This window comes from Cygnus olor, chromosome Z (assembly GCF_009769625.2).
Source record: "Cygnus olor isolate bCygOlo1 chromosome Z, bCygOlo1.pri.v2, whole genome shotgun sequence".
NCBI classification, from domain to species: Eukaryota; Metazoa; Chordata; class Aves; order Anseriformes; family Anatidae; genus Cygnus; species Cygnus olor.
In genome coordinates this window covers 80,044,155-80,071,318 of record NC_049198.1, presented here as the reverse complement: position 1 = coordinate 80,071,318, position 27,164 = coordinate 80,044,155, and the positions used below count along the sequence as shown (strand labels likewise).

Genomic DNA, 27,164 nt, shown 5'->3' with positions numbered 1-27,164 from the left:
GGGTTGGGCAGGGGCTGGGTGTAGAAGAGGAAAAGGCAGAGAAGAAAAGAGCCAAAAGGAATTACTCTCGAGTTTCTTCCCTCTAGATTTGTTGGTATGTTCTCAGCTCTTCGCCCCTTCCCTGGGATGCCTGCCTACAGCAGAGTCTCTCAGTATGGGATCAGAAACTGATTTTTAGAAGAAATGAGATGGCACAGGCATCTCTGTGGGAGGCTAGAATAGATTTTTACATGGTTCTAGTAGTATGCTCTGATTAAAAAAGCCATAACTGAATCCTCATTACAGTTTTTAACTTTTGTTTTGTTTTGTTTTTTTGGGATACTATCCCCATTTTGGAGGAACCCATATCCAGATTCACAAAACTACCTCTGTTAACCCAGACTTCTGTCTTTGCCTCTCAGTTACTTCAGGCCTTCAGAATTCAAGTCCTGCTGTGTGATGTTGCTGTCACAGGATCAAGCGGCTGGGACGATGATTCCTGCTTACCCTGGTGAATTCCTCATACCCAGGGCACCTCAGCCCTTAAGTCTGCATTGTAGGAGAAGTTTGCAGGTGAACAGGCAGCTGTACGTTCTGGCAGCTCCTGGTTTGCTGAGGTCTCTCCTTGAGCTGGAAATCAAGCTGTAAGTTAAGACTGCTTTGAGGAATGGCATGGCTGGTGTGGCTGGCCACAAGCTGTGAAGTTAACAAGTGGTGTGAAGCTATCTGCAAGTCCTTGGTCATCCTGACCCTGTAGCACATTCTGCGTGCCAGTCAGGACCTGGCCTTAAAATTTCCGTCACATGCAGAAGCCATTTTTGCATGAATTTGCATTTTTTGGGGGTGCTGTTTACATGGATGTTACTGGCCTGTGGTCTAGCCACTTTGTATGTGCATGCAGGGTAAGTTGTTAAAGACGTCCTGGGGAGCACACCTTTACAGTGCTCACGGGTTGGGAATTGTCAGGTTCCTTACGAAAACAGAGCATACCTTCTTAGAAACATTATATAAACCGAGTCACAAAACTAGAGGTGCTTTTCAGAAGACCAGATGATTTGGATATAAAGATGATTACCTAGAAACATGCAGACCAAAAGTGTTGTTCTGTTAGGACGTAGATTTAGACTTACAATAACCACTGCACACATTGAGAGTGCTCAAAGAACTAACTTGGGGGGGTGTGGGCGGGGGGAGTAATCATGCACTGCTTGTGTAGTGCAATCTTGTGCAGCCATCCTAGGGTGTTCAAGAATGACTCATGCTTTTTTTGAGTTGCAGGCTTAGAAACTGAGAGTAAAACAGATGTTTTGTTTTGGATGCGTTTTGAGGCTTTTTTTGGACTTTCAGGAAGCATTCATTTCTCCATTCTCATTTCATTTCAGAATCAAAAGCATTGCATTTTTAATAAACATGTTTTTCTTAAATTAAAAAAAAAAGACTCTTTTTAACCTAAGGTTTAATATTTCACTGTGGTGTATTGATTCTAGAAGCTCTGAAGAAACGCTGAGAATATTATGAGACCTTTGCAATCATTAAATACACCAACATTAATGAAGGATTAGATCATACGGTGGTATAAAACTATTGCATATGATTATGTTATAAGTGTCTGAGAAAACCCAAGCCTGTTAGGTTCTGTATTTGTGTGGTTATTGAGGTGTTTTTTTTATTTGTTTGTTGCTTTGTATGTTGTTTTTTTGTTGTTGTTGTTGTAATTCACTGTTAGCTGGTGGTTGGTTTATGTATGTTGGCTGATTTATCTTAAAGCATGAAATGACTTTTTTGGAAAGAGAACAGGAGGAAAACTAAACCTGAACTATTCACATTAAAGTAATTTATGAAAAGATTTATGGGGGAAAATGAAACAAATGTTCAACTTTTTTTTTTATATAATGGAAAGATCACCCTGCAGCCATACATAACAATAATGTGAGCCACAAGGAAACATGAACCATAGAGGGATACATTTATTTATGCTATCTCAGCATTAAGGGAAGTGTTGTATGGCTGTTTATTACATAGCCTGTATTTAATCTCTGTGCTGGCTGAGTTCCTTTAGTACTTAGCACTGTGCAGATAACACAAATAAATATGTGGGCCTGTATACATATCATGTATAATGCTTCTTATCGTTGCACACTTAGTATATAGTCTACACATGCAGTGTAAATTGACGACTTGTACGTATGTAGGCTCTGGTAAGCCAGAATAGTGGTCACCACAGAAATGAGAGCCCAGATTTTTGCTATAAGCCTTTAAGCTTCAGGATTTTTATTTCTTTAAAAGTTTTTAATAACTGGTGTCATGCAAACCTTTCTTTAGGTCTGAATGGCTATCCGTTGCTTGGAGCCTTGTGGGTTGTTAGGATAGCTAATGGGTCTGGTGTTACTTGGATAAGACGCTGTTTGTTACTTTATAAAGGATCATAAACAACTCCCTGTGCCCCCTGTTTTTGCTGGACAAAGTAAGAGCATAACAGACAGTATCCTAGTTTATAATTTCAGGCTAGCCATGCTAGCCATTACTCTTCCCAAAACTTTTTTGGCTGTCACCTTTTCTCTTTGTTTCTGTAATCTTGCTTCTGCCATAGACGTGCAGCTCAGTGCAAATCAGTTCCCAGCTTCTATGTTTGTGTTCAACCTAGTCATGTGGCATTTGTCATCAGTCCCTAGAATTGTGTTTTTCACAGTTTTCACAGTTCTGGCTAACAAATATCTAACTGCTTTATCATTTAACCAGATTAAGCGTTGCTGTCTGCAACTTCACCAAGGCTTGTGCCTGCATGTAGATCATGCCCCATTGAGACCATGCATCATTCAGCATGGCATTACCATATGCTTGGAAAGGCAGGGAATGCTCAGCAAAACAAGTACCCTAAAGAAAAAAAAAAGCCTACTTCCATACACGGAAAAATCACGGTGAATTTACAAGCTGTTGGAAAATGCAGCCAGCGAGGTTACTAGAGCACATTTTATTTTACGCTTGCAATGGGCTGAGGATGTTTTCATGGGTCGGTTAATGTAGGTCAGCTAACAGCGACTTATTAAGCCACAGCAAGTCAAAAATACGTAGTTGTGTTGTCCGTGCATCTGTGAGAAGAGAGAGGGCAGAACTGCTGAGCTGGCAGCTTTGCCTCCTCATCCCGAGGAGGGAGGATGCTGGTTGGGCAGTGGGCAGCATGGAGCGGGAGGAGATCTCTGTGCCGTGCTTGCAGAGCAGCCTGCAGAATGGCTGCAGACCTTTTGTGGTGGAAATGGGTGTCCTCTGTACCTCAGAATACATCCACACAAAGTGCTGCCTCTGCTTTGTTATTACGGATGTCCGAATTAATGTCACGTCTGTGTAAGCAGTTGGTAGAGGCTAGAGGCACCAGGAATAAATTGTTTTAATAGAGAAGTGGAGCTGCTTGCCTAAGTGGCTGATGTAAACTCCTTTCAATGTGCCCTTCACCTGGTTCCTTTCCTCCCCCTCACTCCCAACAATTGTTCAGAAACTTCATGCAATGAAAAATAACTGAATATTTTAGATATTAAAACCTTTAGAAACTACTCCATAGATGATGGTGTGCATTTAGGCCCAGGGCTGAATGCAGGAAATGTTGCCGTTTGTAGCGATCAGTTGTTTAGCTGAAGATTTTGGGGCTATCTCAAGCTTCCAAGGTGATGACTTTTCTGTTGTTGTTATTTTTGTGAGGTTGGTTGCAGCCATCGTTTTATTTTTGAATGCCTTCATTTATTTTTCATCAGCTTTATCTTTGCTGCTTGCTGAATATAAGAAGGGTTGGAAAAAGTTTTGGATGCAGTAAAGTGAAAACTGAATTTCTCAACCTACTTCATGTGGTCTCTTTTCTAGCCTTCAAAGACTCATTTTTTGGTGTATATTTTAGAGGTGTATTTCACCTAGTAAGTTCTGCATGGTTTGAGAAAAGGCCTATGAGTATACTAGTTTGCATTGTGCCTGTGATACAAAGCTGTTTTGCTTTTTTGTGCAGATTCGTTCTGAACCACAAAGAAGTTGCAGGCAAGGAATGTTGTTTTTTAAAAATAAAAGTAAACCTTAAACTTTTCTTCAGACATAATAATGTAAAATTTCTGTAGCTATCTGTAGTGCCTGATACTGGGCTTCCTATATCTGTTGAGTCAAAATGTTTGTATTATTGTCTTCCTTTCAAGGTTAAGATGGTTTGCAGGCCCTCAGACATGAACAGATTTTTCACACAGTAGAAAAAGGATGATAATGCCATGTTTCTTATTTTAGTTGATACCAGCTGGCCATGAGCAATTTTTTGTGTGTATCCTAATTGAAACTAGCAAAATAGATATCTTAATGAACCAGGTCAGCTGGAGGAGCTGATTAGGTCACGTTGCTCTTTCTGGATTAAGCTGTTTGTTCGGTAAAATATGTGTTTTTGCCAGTGGTTTTGAGCAATGTTACCTGACCTGTAAATTCAGAGGTATTTTCACTTCAGGTTCACTAGTTAAAAGTCTGGAGGGGATGTTTTTTTCCCATGTACTTTGCAGGATGTGTATATATATATATATATATATCTAGTATGTGTATATATATATATAGTGTGTGTGTATACCTTGCCTGTGTTTGCAGAGTAATGAAAATCGCCATGGGGCTGGCTGTAGTTGGTTGCTTTCTATAAATGCTGCTGCACTATTTCCAGCACTGGAAAATAATTGTCATGCTTTACAATGTGACAGTTGACTGTGACTGCTGTACTCTCCGCATTGGTACGTGGAGATCATGGAGGCTGTCCGTATTGTGTCCATGAGCACACCTTGTATGCTGCCCAGCTATTTTTGTCGTGGGTGGTGTGAGTCCAAGGGGCCAACTCTTGCTTCAGTCTGTCCATCCGTGGAAAAGCAGTAAGGTGTCTTGGTTAATTCTTACACTACTCTTTAGACACGGTAAGGTGGGAACTGGCCAAAATACCTTTTCTGTCTTAATCCAGACGGTGGATCTCTGGATCAGCAGAGCAGGGCATCGGGTGGTTTGGTTCTGCTGGGAGTTGGAGGTGCAGACACGGGTCGGGCAGCGTGGCTCATCCAGGTGAGTCTGGAGGTGGCCATTACGGGGTGAAAACATCCATTTACTGTGATGCTGTTCAGTGCAAGCTCATGTTTGGGGTGGGAGAAAAGTCCTGCCTCCAAAAGGACCCTCCGAATGCTTGTGGGCATGGCTGTACGCCTGCTTATTCTGCAGTGGCAGTCGTGCTGCTGAACTGATTGCTGTGAGCTCTCCTATTGCTAGCTGTGCTCTGCACATCCCAGGAAAGGTATGGGTGCAGAGCTCCTGCATTACTTCAGTCATAGCCTGCCACATCCGTGTCTCCAGATAAATGAGACCTGTGGGACTGGGTTGCCTCTCTGCAGGTGCAGCCCGGGCTCGGCTGAGTGCTGGGACAGTACGTGTCCTGTAGGGACAAAAGGGGAGAAATTTCGGAGGCACAAAATCTAGGGCACCCTCTGGGAATGGCACGTCACAGGACTTGCCTTGTCACAAGTGTGGGACTGCCTTGGAGGGGGAACAGGATGCAGTAACCAGGGCAGCCTGACAACTGCAGAGCGCTGCTTTTCTGCTGAGGAAAAAAGCAGCGTTCAAACCAACTTTATAGCAGGGCGTTTGGCATCGTCTTTTAACTTGCTCGCTAGTTTCAAGTTCAAGCTGTAGTTCCTCACTTTCCTCCAGGCTTCCCAAGCACGTGGCACATTTCTGGGTGTCAGCGGGGAGCAGTGGGGTGCAGAGCTCCCCCTTCCCCTCTGAGCTGGGGCTCCTTGCTGGGGGGGAGGTTTCTGGGCTGACAGAGCACCCACTGCTCACACACCACCGCCGCTGCTCCCGACGTGCCCTGGACCCTCGTGGTGTTCAGCAGGGGCAGATTGCAGGTGGTGCTTTGCAGCTGTGAGGGCACTCCATGGTACAAAATGCATGGCAAAGCCCATGCTGAAAGTGCTGGCACTTGCTCACCTTAGTGCACTTCTCTGGTGCAAAGCCGTCGCAAATAACCAGCTCAATTCCAATGGCAAGCAGGTGTTAGCAGCGCTAGCTTCGCTTGCCCTGGGAAGAAGACGGATGCAGTTATCGGATGCGGGAGAAAGTATCCAGCGGGCGGCTTGCCAGGGCCGAGCGAGCAGGAGTTGAGGATAAGAAGTCTGCTTCGCTGAGGAGTTGTAGCGATGCATCCTTTTCCTGATAACTGCACGCCTCTGTGTGCGCTTGTTTAACTTTGCTTTTCCTCTCAGATTGCACCAGCTGCGTTAAATCCTAGGCACCCAGCTGTACAGATGTCACCCATGTTTTGCTGTTTATTCCCCTCGCCTGTCTGGATGGGAACATTGTCCAGAGCAAGCTTAGTTAAAAAAAAAAAAAAAAACAAACCAGCAGAATCCTTCAGAACCCTTCTGGCTTTGATAGACTGTAGTTTGAACATATCCCACCTGTTTGTAGTAGCCATAGCATGCCAAACCTGTATGGTCTGGATTTTCAAGTAATTCAGGCATTTCTGGCTGTACATGAGTTCTTTCTGTTCATTTCATTACAATTGCAAAGTTACAGGAACGGTGCTTATGAGTACATACTATTAACCAAGGCAGGAGACAAAAGTGGTTGTGATTTACTTTTTTTTTTTAAATACTTTTTAACAAAGCAGCTGGTGCCGTTAAGGAAAGTTAGACATAGGTTTGCATGGTGCAAACCAGAAAAAACCAACACCCTCAACCACAAAACCAGAAAATGCACTGCAAGCGTGTGAGTGAACCACCATAAGGAAGCTGAAGATACTGCTTATGAAATCCAGGTAGAAAGGTACCTATGAAGCAAGGAGGGTTCTCTCCTGTCCACCTTCCAGTCGACGGAAGGTGGGAGCACTGCCAGAGCTGTCACCACTGCCTCCAAGCTTCTGTCACCTGTCTGTGCCCTGAGGGACAAGCAAAGGTGTGGATGGCGATGACAAAGTGCCAATGAGTGCCTTTTTTTTGCAAGGGTGAACCACTTTTTGGAGGCCAGATTGTGGGGTTCAGCAGCTCCCTTTGGTCATCCCTTGGTTCTTCTCACCAAACGGCTTGGGCTCCTGTGCAAGGTTTAGCCTTGTGGGAGGGGTGCACAGAGCAGGAATCCTACAGCAACACATGGTGACCTTTGCAAAACAAGCCAATGTTTATTAGTCAACATGGCTGCAGCACGTTCTGTTTTGGAGCCAGACATTAAAGAAAAAGTTTTGTCTGTGCTGGCAGCATTACCAGCATTACCTGGTGGGCACGGCCAGCATCTCGTCTGCCTCAGTATATGTGGAGCAGCCGAATCCTCAGCAGCCAGAGACGTGTCTCGTGAACTCTTTTCAGAGGCCCTTCTTTTACGTAGGTCACAAGTGATGACTGGGCAGCCCTGTGTTAAATGATTAATGTAGAAGACTATCCAGCACATGCCAGCCTGGACCTGCTCTAGTGGGTGCTGCTCACAGCTCTTCTCGTCCGCTGCCCCAGGGGAAGAATTTAACCCTTCTGTCACACAGCGCATCAGTGTGTGGGCAAACTGAGTCAGATACACGCTTCATAAACGTAATTCTGAAATTTCCACATTCAGCCTGGTTGTGTGTCAGCATTTGCCTACCGTTGAGCTCCATCTGGACAGCAAAGACTCTGCAGTTACTATTAATGACACTTATTTTCTTTTAGTATGGAAACTTGTAATTAGCACGATTTAGCTAAATATCTAGTTGATGATCTCAGTTGCATCGAGACTTGAGATTGGCTGATTGTGTGATCTGACTTTGGAAGTGATTTGGCATGCTGGTGTGCTCCCAGGAAAGCAAGAGATGTTCCTTGTTTAGGAAGAATATATTTTAATTTTTCCCCTTGTCCCCAGAAGACCAAAGGGGGATTGTATTTGTATTCTGGTGGATTCGGCAGTGGTTGCCCGGAGACAGCTGTTTGCTTGGATACTGCACCTCAGATGAAGGGTTGCTGGGCTCTTTTTGGCTGTAGGGACCTTGTGTGGTCAGGGAGCAGACCAAAGCGATGCTAATGTAGCTGTCTCTCATCGGAGCTTCACATAAGGATGAAAAATTCTGCAGCAAAATTCTGGTTTGTAATATTAAAGAAAAAAAAAATCTGTCTCTGCCAACATTGGGTTAAAATCTCGTGTTCTGCTCTGGCAGTGCTGAGCACTGGCTGGTATGGAACAGTTGCTCTCAGTTCTTCTCCTGGAGAGAGGAGTTCAAATGTTGTGGCATTGAGGGGAATTGCTCCCTTTGATTTGCAGAAAGGCAGTGCACGGAGGAGAGCTTCTCCTGGCTGTCCTTAAGAATTTGAAGGAGAAAGCTAAAAATAAGATAAATTCATAACAAAAAGGGAAAAATGAAAGAATTTCATAGCTTCACTTTAATTTCCACTGTGCTTGAGTAAGAAGCAGAAACCCACAGAACTGGCACCACCAATGAATGAGACAGCTACTTTGACACTGCGGGTTTATTTTGTGTTGTAGGACACCTAAATAAAGACACGAGATTGACTTCCCATATACCACAATCTATTCAAGATCTAGGTGCAAGAAATAAATGAAGGAGTTTATAGAGAAGTAAGACAATGGTTGCTTTTTATTGAAGTGTCAACAGGAAGAATATTTTTTTTTAAATCAAATAGTGCCCTGTAGTACTGGAAAGCAGATAAAATCAAAGACCAGAAAGTTCTGTCATACCCTCAGTGTAATGCATTATTAAATTTCTGGAGGAAATAGGATTAAAAAAAAAAAAAAAAAAGAGAAGTCATGTACTTCAAAATAAATTCCTAAAAATAAGTGTGTGGTATGCTGATTGTCTTGTGAGCCCAAGAGGAAAAAAAGATTTTAAATATCAGAGAGAGTAGGGTGGTGTTTTTTCTTTTCTTTCCCCAAGCATTTTCTTAAATGCTAGGAAGCAAAGTTATTACCAGTTGATGTTGCTGAATTATTTAGATCTGCAAACACAAGGAAAAACACCTATTCTTAGATTTTAAGTTGTTTGGCTATTATAAAATACAAAATAATAATTAAAAATTAAAAACAAAAACAAACGCAGTAGATTGAAACCCATCGAAAGCAAGAAGCCAGATATCACAGAGGCAGGAAAAAGTGTGTGCCCTAAAATTCAGTGTGTTACTTTAAATATGGTAACAATTCTGAACGTACTCTCCCTCCATGCCTTAAATTCATAAAATCTGATACTGACATAACATTAAACCTGTTGGAAGAAATGAGCGATGTTTTGCATATGTATATGAAAGCAAAGGATTTCAAACATGACTAGGCTTTTTGAATAAGATGTAAATTATTTTAGAATGTTGATATGCAAAATAATGTTTTCTTACTACTGATTTACTACTTCTTTTGAGCTCTAAAACAAATGGTAAAGATTTTTTGGATTCTTCCACTAATGTTTTAAAAACCAAAAAAACTAAAAACCCTCCACCTCCTCCACCAACCAAACCCACCACGACTAACAACAAAAAGCAGGTATTCCATCTGTCCCCTGATACTTATGCCTTTAAAAGGCATTTGGGACCCTGAAGCCTGGGACATAAAGCTGACCAACAAAACCAGACACTCTTAAACTGGGAGTACCTGTCAGATTTCCAATACTGCTTCCCTTTGCCTAAATTTCTGTTTATATCTGCTGAGATCTATGTGAGTTGAGTCACTGTCTGTGAACACTTCTTCCAAATGAATGCCACTTAGGTCTGTGATCCTTGTGTTTTTGAAGCTTTAATAAATAAATAAATAAATATATATATATATATAATAATATTTTTAAAATGCGCCCTGTGCAGCTTATTCAGAAGTTGTGGCAAGAGGTCCCAGTTCAGCAGATTTGACATCAGAGAGTACCCAAAAGTGCTTTACTGATCTGTCCTGTAGAGCTCAGTGTCCTCCCTTTAATGACGAGGTGGTGGCCGTGTGTATGCCTGTGCTGACAGAGCACTTGGCAAGGTGGAATTCTGGATCAGAAAATCAAAATTGTATTTGCCAAGGTTTCTTAACTGTCTGCATCTTTGCATTTGGGTGAGCTGTTCTGGAAATAAACACTTTGCTTCAGCCCAGCACTGCAGGTTGAATTTTGCTTTTTTGTCAGCTGAGAGAAGTGGAAATACAAACTGATTACCATGGATATGCTTGTTTATGAAGAGCTTTTTCAGGGGTGTTGTTCCCGGGCTATATTTTCTTTTTCTTTTTATGTTTAATGTAAGGTATGTTTCAGATACTGTAAAAAAAAAAAAAAAAATTGCAGGGAACTTCTCACTGACTGTGAGACTGGGCTGCACCGTGTCCAGGCTCCATCTCCACACTGGGTGGCTTGGCTCCCTGGCCAAGTCGAGCTTATTCGAAGGTCACAGCTGCTGTTGATCAGCCAGAACTTAACAAGAAGTCAGATCTCTACTCGGACCGCAAATGGCAGAGCTCGTTTGTGCTTTGGTCTCCAGAAAAACACTGCCTGAGCAGCGCTGGGTGTGTGTTTGTAAATTCCGATTCTGCAGGCTCCGGCTAATCTCGTTGTTTTGTCCAGCCTGCACGATAAAAAGCCTTCTCCCGGCTGCAAGTCTGACCATGGAGGGAAGAAGCTGCTTGCATGCCCCTTGTGTGAAGGTGTACGGACGCGTGCATGGGTCCAGAGGTGTCTGCGGGGCTCTGCAGAAACATATGAAGAGGGGCTCCTTGATGAGAGCAGTAAGTGGTTGGAGTGGGTAAGCCAAAGGCAGCATGACGTGCTTTGGGTCAGAGCCTGTGTGAGTGCCCTGCCTGCCCGGCATGGCATCGCTGCCCGCACGCTCTGCGAACGGGCTTAATTAGCAATTCCTTCCCTGCGGGCTGCCTTCCTTTGTCTTTCGGTCTCTTCTCCTGTGCTCTTCCCATGGGGTGAGGAGTGGTGGTGCCTGTGTAGGTCCCAGGAGCACTGTAAGGCTTTTCTGGTAACAGAGAGGGGATGCCGAGGGTGGGCAGGGGGCTGATGGGCGTGCTGGGGAGCCTGGGCGCTGTCACTCCCCAAAATCACTCGAGCAAGTCGTACCTTTCTGCTCCCATTTCTGTGATTACAGTATGCCTTACTCATCGGTGTCATAGTGGTAGTGATGAGTTAATTGTTAACCACCGATTTCTCTATCAATTATCGCAGCTTCAGCAGTAAGATCTGGGCCTGGGCTAACTAGTGCGAGTATTTCTGCTTGTTCTCTTGGCAGCTCATCCAGCTGAAGCTAAATTCAGCTCCCTCCTTGAGCTACCTGCTTTAATGCTCATGTGTGTTAAATCTCAGCCAGCTGCAGCCACGGAAAGGCAAAGCACACCTGCAGCGGAGATCGAGCCAAGATTAGGAGGCTTGATGCTGCTTTTGGAAAGCTGTATTTTCTTGTTTAAATAATACTGAACGCTGAACTTCGCAGTTATCTAAAATGCAGTGCACTAAAAATTTACTACGCCAGGTGCCTGGAGTGGAATAGTCTCACAATTATCATCTTCACTTAAATAAGGTAATTCCTCCACAGCAGAAGTTTAATTTCTGATTTTGGCCTCAGGCTAGTCATAAAAATAAATGACTCCAGCACATACGTAATTTTAAGCATATAAGGTAGGAGCTACACAAATCTGTATTCTGGTGCCAAACAATAGCAGGGCCTCGTTTCTCCACTCCCAGAAGTATTTTTGATCCTACAGATCCGAAACACAGCAGGTGTATTCTGAATCTCTGTTAAATATATAATTAATGAAAATAGTGAATTTCATTGAATTTCCATAGTTGATGTATAGTCAGAAGGCAAATATTTTTATGCCTGTGCTGCTTCAGAGAAATTTTGATTCTGCATTTTTAACATTAATTTACAAGTAGTTTACATTAAACATAAACTCTATTTAGTATCTTTCAACAAATATGAATTGCTTTTCAGAAAGTGTGTGTGTTCAAATGTACAGCTTGTATTTCACATGTGTAATGACTTGAACTTTTTCAGACTTTTGTGAAACAGTGTACTTCTGTTTATTTCAAGAGTAATGCAGTGGTGGGATAAAAGCCTTTAAAATAATTCTTCAACAGAAGTTATTTACAAGACAAATTCTTCTAAAGAAACAGTAATATTCAGTTTTGGGAAGGAAGATAATCCTTCCATAATTTATTATGGTGCAAGAATAACACAGACATGTATATACTCGTCTTTATGTTACTAATTTCTAAATAATCTGTCATATCACAGAATTAGTTTCTGAAAGCAGATCTGTTCCAGATGCTGCCGGTTCATTTATATTTATGTTATATTGTAGCATGCCAAAGATACAGTCAGGACGATATTTGACTTTTTAAGTGTCTTCTTTATCTGAGTTGACTGATTATATGATGCATTAGTTATCTCATAATTACACATATTTTGCAATTTCAAAAATTCTGTCAGACAGTTGGAAACAAGTAGAGCAAATGTTTGGCCAACTTCTAAGAATAAAGAACAAAATCTATGTGTTAGAAATTTAATATGCTTTGCTAGCAGTGATCCTACAGTTTCTGTATCTCTCATACTTAATTTTAAAGACTTTTTTCACAAGTTACAGGTTACAAATATTCTGTATGAAGCACCGCTCAGTCTCCCTTGCCAGATGTTTTGGTGATTAGTGACAATGGGTGACTACAGTACCCTGTTGCCTGTAGGGAGAGGCTTCGTTTCTCTTATGTTTTGCTTGGGTTTGTTCATTAGGAATTGGTGTTAAAGTCTCTGCTGCTGTGAAATAGGCTGTAATGTATTCACCAGTGGATTTATGAGTACATCCATTCCATGCAAACTTGGCAGCTAGGCAAATTCTTTGAGAGGTTTCTGGCCTTTCCAGGTGTGCTTCCCCCCCCCCCCCCCCCCCTTGAAATCCTTATAGAAATATGCATATGTATTGGTATGTTTGCATGCAGGTGTGTGAATAAAGTCTATCTTCATTTGCATACTTCCCTGTTAAAACAGAATGAACTTGAAGGCTGTCTTCTCTCCAGTTATATGGCTCTGGAAGAGCCTACACTAAATCCTTTATCCTCTCGGTGATGCTTTCCGTGTTTGCAGTAGCTATTTTCTGTGCCACAGTCAAACTCTGAATCTGAATTTCATCTGTGCAATCAGCAATGGAAACCCTTTCTCAGGGAACCAAGGAGGAAGGTGTGCCACGAGCGAAACCATGAGAGCACTGAAATATCCCACCGTCCTTCTCTGCCTGTTTTGGTGATGCCTCTCTGCAATGTAGGTGGCTGTGCTCTGTCCATGTGTTGCGTCTCTTCAGCCGTGGCCATGTGAGGGCATTGCCTTAAGGATCCAGGACAGACTTGCAGCAAATGCTTGCTTTCCTGATCATCGCCTTACGTTAAGCAAGGGACGGGGAGAAGAGGTCAGCTTGCTGACTCTCAGAAACTGTGTGGATCTGGTAGGGAGAAACTCTGTCAGGTAGGCAGGTTTTAAATCAGTGTGTGATTTGTCGAAATCAAAACTCGGCAGTTTTAGTACAGCAAGCAAACTCTGTGTTTATGTCTGGTAAGATACTTGCCAAGTGGGAAAATACTTGTACAGGCAAGATGCAACAGTAGTAGTGGTGGAGAATGTTTTCAGCTACCTCTTTACTTTTCTCTGTTGTTGGACATAAAAAATATTTTAGAGAGACAGGGGTCTGCTGGAAAGCTTACACACGTGAGTAAGTTGTTATTGTTTCAGTTGTATTTAATGGCATCATTTATATAATAATTTTGAAAGAAACTCTATTATATAAGTTACGCTTCTGCATCCTAATGATCTGTTTAACTAAACCTGCTAAAAGTCTTTGAGAGAAAATAGGTACTTAAGAGCAATTACAGAGCAATTCTATATTGCCTGTCACTTGATGATTATCACTACTAACATGATGTACTCTCAATTGCTTTTTTGAAAGAGGAAAAATTATTTCCTGTATTATAACTGTAGTTCTTGAAAATATTTTGAACATGGTTTTTCAGGTAACCGTAAAGACACAAGTCAACAAATAGACTGTTCTTTGTAACCGAGGAACAAAATATTAATATAACTCAGTAAACTGCAGCTGTAAGTCCTGTGGAAGAATATGGGACCGCCACTGGTATTTTAATCTAACCTCTATTCTGTTATTGACATCCTCTGCTTCTAGCAAGTGAAAACATGATTTTTTGTTTTGTTTTGTTTTTATTTATTTATTTTAATGTTAGTTACAATGGCATTTTATAAGTGAATGACAGTGCTTTTTACTGGTAATGGTTTGGTTTGGAACTGCCATACTGTAGCAGTACTTTAATAAGCACCAGTAATTAATTCTTACTGTCGTAAAGTTCTGTCTTGTCAAGTGCCAACAGTAAGCAGATGACAGAAGGCGTTGCCTAACAGGCCACTGAAATCTTCAGTGAGTGTAAGGCGGTGTGTACCTAAAAACCACTGCCAGCTAGCTGCATGTGCTACCTGGTTTCTTCTATGCAGATGAGTTGTTTGATACCCTGTAGTTGTGGGATTTCAGGTTCTGTGGGTATAAATGCTGACATTTTCTTCTTTGTTCCTTATTTCTTTTTAAAAATGGAAAGAATTATAAGAACATCTGAAAAAATATCTGATAGAAACCTGTCTGCAAAGTTGTCCTTGAAGTATTCTGATGAGAGTATTAGATAAATTCATATGGTTCATAAGAATGTACAAAAAGGTCTTTTGAACTAGTTAAAAGTACCTGAGGGATGAACAGATGAAAATCACTTGGTCCTTAAAATTTGCAAGCAAATTTCCTTCTACTTTTATGCTTATTCAACAAGAAGATTTTCTTTCCCTATATATTTCGTTAGCTGGGGGAAGTAAGCACTGTTTCACATTTTATGTTGTTACAAATGCTGTGCTTTGCCTTACGTTTGTATAGATGCATGCATATTTGTATATATCTGACTTGCTGAAATTTTTTAGAAACTCATGATGACCAGATTTAGTCAGTAGTGAACATGTACTTGTCTAGGTACCTACTGTGTTTCATTGCTTCAGACTCTGGTTTGGTTGTTTTTTGGTCTGCTATTTTAGTTTTTGGATTATTTTTTTTGGTTGGATGATATTTGGCGTCTTACTGTAATGTCAGTGGTCTTGTGTGGATGGGCCAGTCACTGGCTGCCGTGTTTTCTGAGCAAATGTTGTATGGGTAGCATCCAGTCTCATCGGTAGGCTAAAGAAATTCCAATTTACATTGTCTCTAATTTTCGTTTATGTCTGGTTATTTTCTTTGAGTCCTGCAGTCCTGACATGCTGCTCTATACCCTGGTACAAGTTTCACAACACTCAGTCCTCCATCCATGCTGAGATAATCAGGGTTTATTTTTGAAAAGAATGTGACTGGAGATGAGGTAAAAAGGGATTGATTCCAGAAACTCTTCCAGGGTTTGACAACTGCAGATTTTTACAAGATGTTGTAAAAATGGAGGCGCATACTTATTTAGGTTTGAGCCTACCTTTTCTTGTTGGAGATTAAGATTTGTCAGCATTTCAATCTTAGTGTTTCTAGGGTATTTTTCCTCTCCTTTATGTTCTGTGTGCAGGAGGAGGCATTCTATTATTATTACTATTTTTTAGTAAGCATGTACAAGAAATACAAATGCAAACCTGTGAATATGACCCCCATGCACATTTCACACCGAGCACACGCTACCCCTTTGGGTAGTTGCAGGCCACTGCCCAAGTCTGGCTCACCTTTACTTGTGTGGAGGGAGCTGTAAATTTAATTATTCATAATCAACAGCTTTAGTGTGAGGTCTAGATAAGTGTTAGCTTTAGTCATTTGATGAATTATGAAAAATGCCAATTAGGGCAACTGTGTGCAAAGAATCGCAGTAGACTTTTTTTGAATGTGTCGAAATGTGTGTGCAACATGTAATGTTGGAGTTCATAATTTGGTATTGATGGCCTGTAACATTTTCTACTGCGACTGTAAGAACATTTTCTCATTAGAGATCATAACTAATATGAGGTTTGTAAGGTAACGTAGCTTGTTATAATTTTATTTTTGCCTGGGAGCAGAAGCTGGCCTAAATTATGTATGTTCAAGTGGCTGCTGAAACACAAAAATATAAATTGTTAAAGAGAAATCTATATGAGAATTAATGTTGGCGATGGCCAAATGTTGACACACAGTTCTTTTGGCATGTATTGCTATTCAAATGAGAATGAAAGAAACTTAGTGGCTTCCTATTACAAGTCTGGTATATTCAAGTACAGTAGATGCCAACCAAAGTCTGCAGCTGGTGCTTCTGTTGGCAGAGATCTAGTAGTATCGTTCAAGCATTTCAGGAAAGGAAGGGGTCTTTAATGCTTATGCCCGGGACATCTCTCAAAAATGCTGTTGAAATGTGTAATCTTGTAGTTCAAGGTTCAGTCCTCTCCTTTTATATCTGCTGCATCAGGACGTACTTTGCAGAGCCTTCTGCCACCTGCCTGCATGCGGCGTACCGAAGCAGTTCCGGACCAGCTTCATGAAGCGCTGCGATCAGGAGGAGGCCTGGGGTGACAGGTTTGGGGCCAGGGGAGGTGGGCAGCAGAGCCATGATACCTTGCTTTGGGGCTGGTGATCCTGTGCTGGAGTGGAAGATTTAAGGCATAAGTCTAGCCTTTGTCTTCCGTGCCTGCGACAGCATTAGAGGGAGCTGATCTAATAGTGCACAATTATGTCTAAAGATTTTTTGAGGCACAGTATCATTAAAACTCATGTTAAAAATAGTCATGCACAAAAAATAGTCGTTTTCTAGCATCACTGAACAGAAATATTTCAACAGAAGTTATTGAGGGCATCCCATCGAAGGCTTTTCAACACTTTATTTAATGATTTAGAAATAAATACATTTGCTGTTAATGAAATTGGCAGACAACAGATTGTGGAAAGACGTAGATGACAGTTTGAGTGACTTCACACAGTAGCCTCAAAAAAAAACAAAACAAAACAACAACACTTCCCAAGTACAGTCAAAACTGGAACTTGTCTATACACTGAGGGGTGAGGAGTGCGGATCTCACCTTTACGAAAGTGGTATAGAAACCTGGAAAGGAGAAATTATAAAAGGGATCTAGAGGTTTTAGCAAGCAATTCAGGCAGAGCACCTAGTGTAACATCACAGCAAAATGAGCTGAAGTGGCATTAAGATTTATAAAACTGAAAATCGTGACTGCAAGGAGAGTTGGTTTTACTTCTGAGTGAGGCACAGCTGAGAAGGACATCAGAACATTGCGTGCAGCATCTGCGTTTTTAGGAACATGTTGAAAATTAGAGCCTTGGGTTGTCAGAAAAATTATTTGCAGGCTGAGGAAAATGTCAAACAGAGAAAACCTTAAAGTTCAAAATGCTTAGCTTACCTAAAAGAAGGTGGAGAATGATTTTAATCCAGGAGTACCTCAGCAGAGCAAAGAGGATATCTTCGGTAGATTTTTTCCTGGAGGACTACTCGTGGTGCAAGCAGGGGAAAGGGAGTCAGTGAGCAGGCGAGAGCCTGCTTGTGGAGCGTTACATAAAACTAGGCACGTCAATCAAGTGGTAAAGAAAGATCTCTGCTTTTGGTTCTGGTTATGTAAGGCCTGAGAAGCTCGTTTCTAACTTAACAGGGTGATTAGCTTTGAGAACGACTTGCCTAGGTGCACAGCAGGCTTGCCATCTCTTTGCATCTGGAAGATGTTTGTCTGAAGAGCCTGATGGGCATGGTGGCAGGCCAGAGTGCTTCAGAGTGATCACAACAGTCAGCATGGATCATTCCGTAGTCCTGCCAAGAACACACTCTGAAATCTGGGGGGTAAGTGAAAACTTGTGGAAACCTGAAAATATCTGAAAATCTTTTTTTTTTTTTTTTTTTTTTTCTTGATATTTTTTATTTTCTAATGGTTACACCATGGAGCTTAGAGACTCAGACCACTCTCACTTGGTCTTTTTTCATGAGTTGTATATTATATTGTACATATTCCTCTCCAGAAAGCACACAGTATCCCTAAGCAAGTGTTAGTGGTCTTTTGAAAAGGCTTTCTTGTCTATACATTCCATTTTTCCTGACATTTCTGAAAAGAATTTACATGTAGCAGTGATAGGCTCGCACGACTTTTTTCGTTGATGCCAGTGTGGCACTTTTGACTGATCTTCCTTAAATGAGCAGACAGCGTTTAATCATATAATTCGTACACCCAAGTCAGAAGTACTTTAAAGCAAAAGAATTCTTTCTGTACAGTAGACAAAATAGTTATTTAGAGCGATGGTTAAGTCATTCTGCATTTACAAGTATAAGAACTTGAATTATGAAATACATCAGTCTTTTTTTAATTTATTCATGTGGTTTTTTTTGACATTGAGGTATTGCACCTGTGTTCAGAACCTCGCAGAACTGAGCTATAAGAGGATGAATTTCATGTTCTCGTAAATGGATTTGTTTACAATTTGTGTTCATAAATCCCTGAAACAAAGGCATGCTCAACTTCAGGGGAAACACGCCTTCAGTAAGCACCTAATTACAGCTGTGGTTGTAGTTGAAGCATTCTTATCTTAACAAAACAAAGGAGTGCGGGAAAGAGTAAAGTGAATGTTTGACACTGAAATGACACTATTGCTTTTTGCAGAAGGTGAAACCAATTGGCATACAGAATGCCTGAGGGTAGTACATTTTGTAGGACAGAAATGCTGAAATGCCAGACTAGGAGGTACCACCTGAATGCAGCCCTTTGTATATGGCTTATGACCATGTTCTCTAACTACATTCAGGAGCAAAGGAGCTACCTGTAAAATGAGGAATGTTTTAGTGTTTAACAGGATGTGCAGAGTGGTTTGGCCAGAGAAACATTCAAGTAAATTTACATACTTTTCTGACCACAAGTGTGAGAGTGTTCTCCTGTGTCTTCAAGCACGGAAGCATAGGCTCTGAAAACTGGCTATAACTCTGTTTTTACATTCAGAATCACACTCAGTATGCAAGTAATTCTTAAATTTACAAAAAAGGGGGTTTGTCGTTAGTCAGCATCTTACTGCCTGTTGGTGTGTATAGGTAGCAGAGTCGAAGGAGGACGATCCATGTTGATGTGTGACAGAATGAGCGGTGTTCTACAAATACTGCTTCTTAAGAAGCATTTCAATCTGTGATTTACTGAATAATTTTATACATATTAGTTTAATTTTGCCTTTCATTCCTGCATGTTTTACAAAGAAGAGGCAACAAGTTTGGTAGCTGAGTTATTTCACGCAAAGCCTTGTTTTGTTGCTGAAGTCCTAACAGATGTGAGGAAGCAGAGCAACATCCTATGGAATTAGCAGGTTTGTTTGCTTGTTTTGTAAAGCTAAACAGTTAATAACAGGAACAGGTAAAAGCAAAATAAAGATATGCCAGAAAGCTCCATCTTCAGGTGTGACCTGTTGTCTTTTGTTCTACTTATGGTGTCCAGTTTAGGCCTGATACTTTTGCTAGCATGGGGATTTTTTCTGGCTTGTACAAGGCATGTTTTTGACGACGTTTGGGAATTCATCATAAAAAAAAAGTGAGCTAACTATAGACAGTTAGTGCTTTTGAAATGATCTCCTAACTGAATAGTTCCCTTCTGTGTCTCCCTGCCTGTGAATAGAAGCTATAGGACTTTGGAGACATCCATCCCATCTTTTTTTTCAGGAGTGGCTTCATCCGCTAGTAGATCCCTTTGTAAGGAATTCAAACAGGAGCCTGTTTTGAATATGTTCCTGCAGTGGCCCTTGTCTGTTCTCTTCCAGTGTCTACCACCTGTAAAAATATAATGCGTGAGTTCCATACGGTTCCTTTGTTAGCCCTAATATTAGAGGATTTCACTGGGATTGGCATGACTGCTTTTGCCAGGTAAGGCAACCTGAACACTTTTCCACTAATTTCAGTCCACAGGTATTTTAGTAGTTAATCAAAATTTAAAGCAGTCTGTCCTACATTTCCTTTCTGCTTTTTAAGAAAACGGAGCCGTGGTACAATACCTTTTAACTCTCAGTTTATGCCACAGCAGTTGCATACAACTGTAATTGTCTAAAATTTTCTTGAAGCACTCTAATTCCAAAACCAGTCTGTTTTATTTTGTGTCCTTCCTTCTGAAATGTAAGCAGACTTAAGAGACTTCCCATTGTTTGGCCTGGTGTATACTTGTTGTAAGTTAAACAATATAACAAATTCTAAGCATCTGTTTTGATATGTTTCTGCATTTTCTGGGCAGTAGCTATTCTGCTTTTCAACTTGCATTTAATTAATTTTATGCCTCTAGAGCAAAGGATTGAAAATAGCAATCCCAACCCCTTCTATGTCTTGCACAACTCATTAAACAGTTACTGTAACTGTTTTTAAATTACTTTTAGTATGTGTGTCAAGCTCACATTAAATCATCTTTAAAATGTGTATGTGTGTAATGAACTTTGTCTATTCATAAACAAAAGCATCATGTATTCAAAATGAGTGGTATATTAAAAAAAAAAAAAGCAGAGGTAATGCACCCCTGTACATTTAAATGATCTTTAAAAATTCACGTTCTCTCAGGAATATTTGAATAAATATTAACCGAATATTTGATAAAAACTCCCCAGACTCATACAATGGACTGCTGTTCCTCTCCAGTCAGTTTCTTTCAGAGACAATGCAGACTGGGAGTCTAGCTTCTAAGAGCAAGTATGTTTGTTTTAATATTATATACTTGAAAGCAGAGACTTGGAAAGGTTTATAAATGAATACCCTGATGTAATTCAGTGCTCGAGGAAGAAAAAGTCCCGAAGGAAACTGGACTGGGGACAGTTTAATTCCCTCTGTATAGAAATGTGTACAACTAAGCTTAAATGGTTTCAAAGTTCAGCTCTGCTGAGTGCTGGCTGACACATTTCATTTAGTATATGTTGGTGTTTTGCCTCTAATCAATTCAGTTCTTACTCAGAGCTTTTGGAACAGCCGTTTGCCAGGTATAATATATTGATATTTTTTCTTCTTTCTTATGACAAAATCTTAGGTCCTTTTGTGGATTTCTGCATCACTGGAAGCTTTCTAAAAAATTAACAAATTAACTGTATGCTTGCTGCTCATTATTTACATCACAGGTGTTATGTATGCATTTCAGCATAGAACGATATGAATCTAGAATTAAATACAAGTAGTTTGGATAACATATTAAAGAACATGTCTGTGAGGTGTCAGAATGTAAGTATGAAAATGTGTCTTTGGCTATTGAGCCTTTTTATTCTTTTATAGAATTCCTATTCTTGGCTTAGTTAATGAGTATCACTTGAGTTGTAGTATTGCTGCTTGCAAGCTAGCCATCAAGTTACATGGTGCCCTTCCCATCCTCCTAGGAAGAGTCTGCCTACCCAGAGGCCCACGGCTTCTGCCTTTCCCTCTGCAGTGGAGAGCAGAGGAGCAGCAGATGACAGCTGGCAACAACTTTCTGATGCACTCTGGGGAGGGGCTCAGATGTGCTAAAATGAAGGTGATGGAAGAGTTTAACTGGGACATGACACTGGTTCCCAGATGTCCTAAATAGTTATCGTGGTCAAACCTCAAAGCACCTTGCTGGAAAACTTCTCATTTGGGAATGATGAAAAGCTGATGATTCCTAGGACCACTAACCAGGTGAACCATTGGGAATGTAGGATGAATGTAGGTCTATTAATATGGTGGTCAAAAACATGTGCAATTTCTGTTCGCTTGAATGCTAATGCATAATATTTGTTCTCAGTAGATTGAAAAAAGGAGCTGTACTTGAAGCCCTGCTGAATAATTTTATTTACTCTTTCATCTCTTTTATTTACTCCTTCATCTCCTGCTGATCCCACTATTACAAATATATGTAGAGGGGAACCATACTGCTTTGCTGAATTAAAAAATACGTATAGGCCTCTGCTTCTACAGGCATCGTGTCTCTGTGCATGCTTGTATTTTGTCTGTAAGCCTTGCAAGCAGTCATTTCTATGTACATGGGACTGCAGTGATCTCCTCCCTGTTGCTAGCTCTGTCCTGTTTTCATAGTTTGCTTGAGCTTCTTTACATATTGAATCTGTTTTGGATCTAATTCTTGATGGGTCCAATACAAACAGCTCTCAAGAATTTCCTCTTGTTCCCAGATGTCTTGGCTCTCTGACATACTCAAGCTCACACAGAAACTTTCCATGATGGCTAACCTGCCTCTCTCCTTAGAATGTGTGAAAGAATGGTTCATCCTCATATTACTGTGTGAACTCCCAGCAAACGCACTTAGTAATACAAATATTAAAATGCATAATTACAACAAAAGCATTGTATACTGCCTGAGACATGCGGGAATACATTCCTAAAGCTGTGAGTACTCCCAGGAAATGTTTTAAAAATTCAGTTTTTGTGTTTATAACTTCTTAGTGTTATTTCAGGCTTGTTTTCTGATAAGGTGTTTCACAAAAAACCACCCCAAACCAACAAACAAAAAAACATACACACTATTTAAGAGATGCAAAAAATGGGGGATACTGAATAGAAACCTTTGTGAATTTTTTCAAGTATAGAAATCAACCTGACTAAAGGGGTTGCTTCACCTGCCACTGCTAATAAACTCTTTCAAAGGGAGATTTCCTATTCATCAGCAGCACTTGTGTTTCAGGAGATTACACCTTTCCAAACACTGCTTGGGGGGGGGGGGGGGGAGGGGTAAGAACATAATTAGCTGAAAGGCAGGAGAGCAGCAATTACTGACAGCGGGCCTGCATAAAAGTGATGGGAATAGGAGAAATAGCAGGGCTCGTTACCAATGTTAAAAATATACACAGGCTTCTAGGGATGATTAAAAGTTATAGGGCTTAATATGCTAGTATTAACTTTACTAGAACTTCAAAGCTGGGGTACAGACAATTCTTTGGTGTGTCTGCTGTGTGTCTTTGTCGCTAAAGGAGGCATGAAAATGCATGTTTGAGCTAAGGGTTTACTTCGTTAGGAAAAACATTACACAATTTTATCATGTTATATTATTTTCTTAGAAAGTATGATTTTTACAGCACTGTATACTATTGCTCTCTAATGTTTTATTGTAAGAGTTGCTAAATATTTGTGGGAGCATGTCCTTAAATTACAGTTATTACAAGAAATGCATTGGTTTATTTTTTTAATCTAAATGAAGACTTTCAACTTTTCATTGTTCCTTGACAATATTACTGTTACATCAAAACTGTTGTAAAGTTACAGTAGAGCAAAGTGCTAATTAATTTAGTTTATTTTTCATATACTAAAGATTGAAATAAGCTAGCAAAGGCCGAGACTTTTCTTACAATTTTGTGTTTTGCAGAAAGTTTCTGCTTCCGTTTCTGTCCTTTCCTGTTTGCTTTAAATGAGGAAAACATTTTGGGATCTGAGGCTTCTTAATCAGGAGTTTAAGATGAGAATGTGTCTCTTCTAGCATCAATTGCTGGTTACCTGTTACCTAGAAAAGCAGAGTTTTCTCAGAGGAAGAAGCTAATTCAGAAAGAAGAGAAAGGTACACATTTGCCTGATTTGTTTCTGCAAATCTATGTAGGGACTGATTGGTCCAAACACATAGATCATGTGTTTCTAATTAACTTGACTGATTGAGGTGGGGGTTACAGGTTCAGGTTCCTCTAATGCAGTTATTAAGGTCCGAGACCCTGGCTGCTCAGCAAACATCTTTATTGGCGAGGATGCTGCAGGGAGAGGAGGGAGGCAGCACTTCCTGCCGCTGCAGGGAGCTAGATGCCTTGCTTGCAGGGTTCCTGGAGCCTTGGATGCCAAATCATGACAGGCACTGCTATCCCATACCGCTGGCTCAGGTTTCCAAATCTGTATGAAGAGTTAAGCAATTGCCCCCCTGCATTAGCATCTACTGTTAGGTGTATTCCCGCTTAGCTGTCAGTTTATGTAAAGTCTCCTGAGGTGCTTAAATTTCACCTTCTGTTGTAGAGGTGAGACCTGAACTTGTGCAAGGCTGTGCATTCCCCAGGCTGCTGAGGGAAAAAACAGGCATTGCAGTGTTGTTTCAAGATTGACTTTGTTTCCCTTTTTTTTTTTTTTTTTTTTTTTTAACTCCCTCACTGTTGCTTCCCAGCACTCCCCACCCTGTTCCTTCAAGTACTTTCAAGGAGATGTCAGTCTTTGCAAGGATTGAGGCTTCTGCTTGTCTTCCTGTGCTTTTCTGAGGTAAGCACAAAAAAGACTTGCAAGAGTTTTTGGGGGGGGACAGAGGGACTTACTGCTGGGTATATACAGTGAGCAGAGCTCAGGTCCTATAATTAGAGGGGGCTTCTCACAGTCAGGCTGCTTCCAGTGCAGGTTTGGGAATAAATAAACGCATGGAGCAAGGGAAAGCCGTGTGCCTCTGTGTAGTGGCGCCGTGCTGCAGTGTGAGCTGCAGGACGGAGATGGCTCTCCATATGCTGTTCCTTTGCACGCCAGGCCCTGGTCCAGCCTGCATCCCGTGCCCCGCTGTGTCGAAGTCTGGCCGTCATTGCTGCAGAGTCGTTCCTTGTGCTTCTCGGTTTGTTGCTTCATCGCCTCCAAATAATCCCTGCTGAGCAGAGCTGACTGCTGCGTGTGTCGCGTCAAGCACAGCGGTTTGCATCCAGGACCGGAGGCAGCTGTGCTGCTGAGGTGGCATTGCTGAGCTCTGTGTAGCGTTTCAGAGCTGGAAGGAAAGAAACGTGTTCTAGGTTAGTTATCAGCTCTAGTCGCTTTGTAGTTAGACGATGAACTTCCAGAGCAGCCAGTCTAATGTACTGTAGAGATTATATTTTAGTTACAATACTGTTGCTTTCATACAATGTGAAGTACTCTAAAGATTTTAGTTTTACCATAATATTTTTCACAGGACACTAAGATTAATTTAGCAAAAAAAATTAGCAAAAGAATGTATTCTTCAGTGAAATATTAACTTGTCTTGTAGGAATTAAGATATTTTATGGAAGACTTTGACTATGTAGATGCATCAAAAGTTTTCATTTTCAGGCACTGTAGACTTCATTAAGTGAAACCTATTGTTCAAAGGGAAATGAAGACAGAATGAATGTTACTGCTCTTCTGAATTTTCGTGTTTTAACGTAGAGTAGTATTTGGAGAAGGTGAGTTAATGGGGAAATATTTTGTAGGCACACAGGAGCTTAGCTCATCGGGAAACTTCTGTTCACTGTAGAATAACTTTCAGCTATGGTGCTTGGAAGAAATTTTTAATTAGACTAATTATTGACAATGCCATTTAGGGAGGGTATCCAGCATAATGTGTCACTGTTATTCCATTGTTCCCAAACAATGATATTGCTCCAGGAAGGAGCAGTGGTTGCAGAGCTTATTCACTCAGCTGCACAAATAGCATTTAAATGAGGAGGAAGCTATATTTCTGGTGGACTCATCAGAGGTGGGTTAAAGACCTATTAAGAGGAAAGCTAACAGTGTGGTTAGAAATATAGAACAGTTTCTTCAGAGTTTATTTTGAGGGAAGTTAAAAACTGTCTCAACAGATGCATTTTAGAGTCATAAATATCCGCCCCCTGCGTTGAAAGCTGCAATACGCTTTCCTGCCTGGCATGGTTCTCTCCCTCATCAGGCTAAGGAGTTGGTAGTTACTGAATAAATTCCATAAATTCTATTCTAGGCCTAGTCCAATGCATAGGAAGAAAGAAGGAATTATGATAAACTCCTTTTCAGGTGCTGTTTGACATTTTACTTAACACAGAAGCTGCAAAATTACTGCATTCCCTGAAAGAGAGTCTTAGAAATCAGTGAGAAATACGAGGAGCTGAGGTGTGCTAAACCAAAAGAAAGCTTATTAAGTGTATGAAAAGGACAATGAGCTGTGTTTCCGGAGAGCATGCTTTTTGATAATATTGGTGATTTACAATGTTCTGTCTTCTGGATGAGCAACCTGTTTGTCTAGCTGGTTTGTTCTACCTGTGAAAGTTTGAGGCTTTTCCTGGCAAGTTTCTATTCTATTCTTTTTTTCTTTTTTTTTTTTTTTCTGCTAACAAATACATAGTGAATCATTACTCCTCTCAGGGAGGAGGAGGGAGACAATCCCAAATCTCTAAAAACAAACAAAATGCCAATGCTGCTCTGTCCATGCTTGTGGTTAGGCAGCCTCAGCATCCTTCTAGGTGGTGAGGAAAGGCTGAAGGTGACTTTTGGCCCCAAAAGGTGCCTGTTACGTGAGCATTAGTCCACTGGAAGAACAACCTACCACCTTCCCTCTCCAACCCACACGCAGACACCAATGTGCAGGAACACATTCATCCCCAGAAAAAGTCAAAGCCTTTGCTGTTATGATTATCATTCTTGGCATAACTAAAATATGAAAAAGGGTTGAAAATTCAGACTGCTTTACTAGGGAAGAAGAACATTTGCTAGCCAACTTAGGCTTAGTACTTTGTTAGATATTCTTCAAGTAGTATTATTTGTTATATGCCATTTATTTATTTTTAATTTAAAAAAACAGTATATTGTATTCCTGGGTGCATCTGGAAAAGTACGCTCTTCAAACATTTATCTGTTGTTGTAGGTCAACAGTCAGTTTTCTAACCTGTAGCACCTTCGGAGTAGCCCCTTCGGAGCCTTGCTAATGAGGAGAGGGGCACGACTGAAGACTCACGATTCTTTCTGGCCCCAGAGATCAGATAAGCCTGATTTATTTCAGGAATTAAATCATTCATAGAAACCAAAGTAATGGAGTAATGGGCACATACGATTTCTGTTAACACAGGTGTTGCAGCATTTTCTAAGAGCTATCAAATGTTACTGCACAATAATGAGTCTCCGCACTGTTATTGGCATTCTTGCTATCTCACTGCTACTGCCTCATTTAGGTAATGAAGTGTTTTGTGCAGTAGTTGGAATGCAATACTGTGTAAGCATTAAGTATTAGTTTTAAAGATGAAAACCTAGTATGTGGTCATAAATGTTTAATTTTTTACATATTAGGTTGTAAATTTCAATCTGAGTAAGTCACAGTTATTTATTTTTGAGGAACATAATATGTGAATGCGCATATATACATATTTCAAAAGCATATTATTCATTAGTAATTGTGCATTAAGATGACAATGTAATAAAATATGACATGTTATGCAACTATGTTGCTTTATAGTATGAAAAAATTGAAGGCATATTAATAATTTCAGTCACGCATTCAAAAATGAGTTATATTATCTTTAGATACAAAATCATGTGCTTTATTTCTTTGCTTCTTGTGGTATCATGA

The 27,164-nt window shown here is 40.7% G+C and overlaps 1 protein-coding gene across 9 annotated transcripts in view; it reads left to right on the top strand.

Moving 5' to 3' along the window:
* Positions 1-10,267: 10,267 nt before the first annotated feature.
* The window catches only part of MCTP1 (multiple C2 and transmembrane domain containing 1), a 240,516-nt gene continuing 223,619 nt past the window's right edge, over positions 10,268-27,164 (top strand). For 2 of the 9 annotated variants that reach the window (XM_040542063.1, XM_040542062.1), the window contains exon 1: positions 10,274-10,683. In XM_040542063.1, the coding sequence (XP_040397997.1) occupies positions 10,408-10,683 (276 nt within the window). In that variant the 5' untranslated portion in view covers positions 10,274-10,407. Of the gene's footprint in view, positions 10,684-11,458; positions 11,481-17,644; positions 17,771-27,164 lie in introns of those variants that run through there. The other 7 variants (XM_040542064.1, XM_040542060.1, XM_040542061.1 and 4 more) reach the window with 7 other exon arrangements.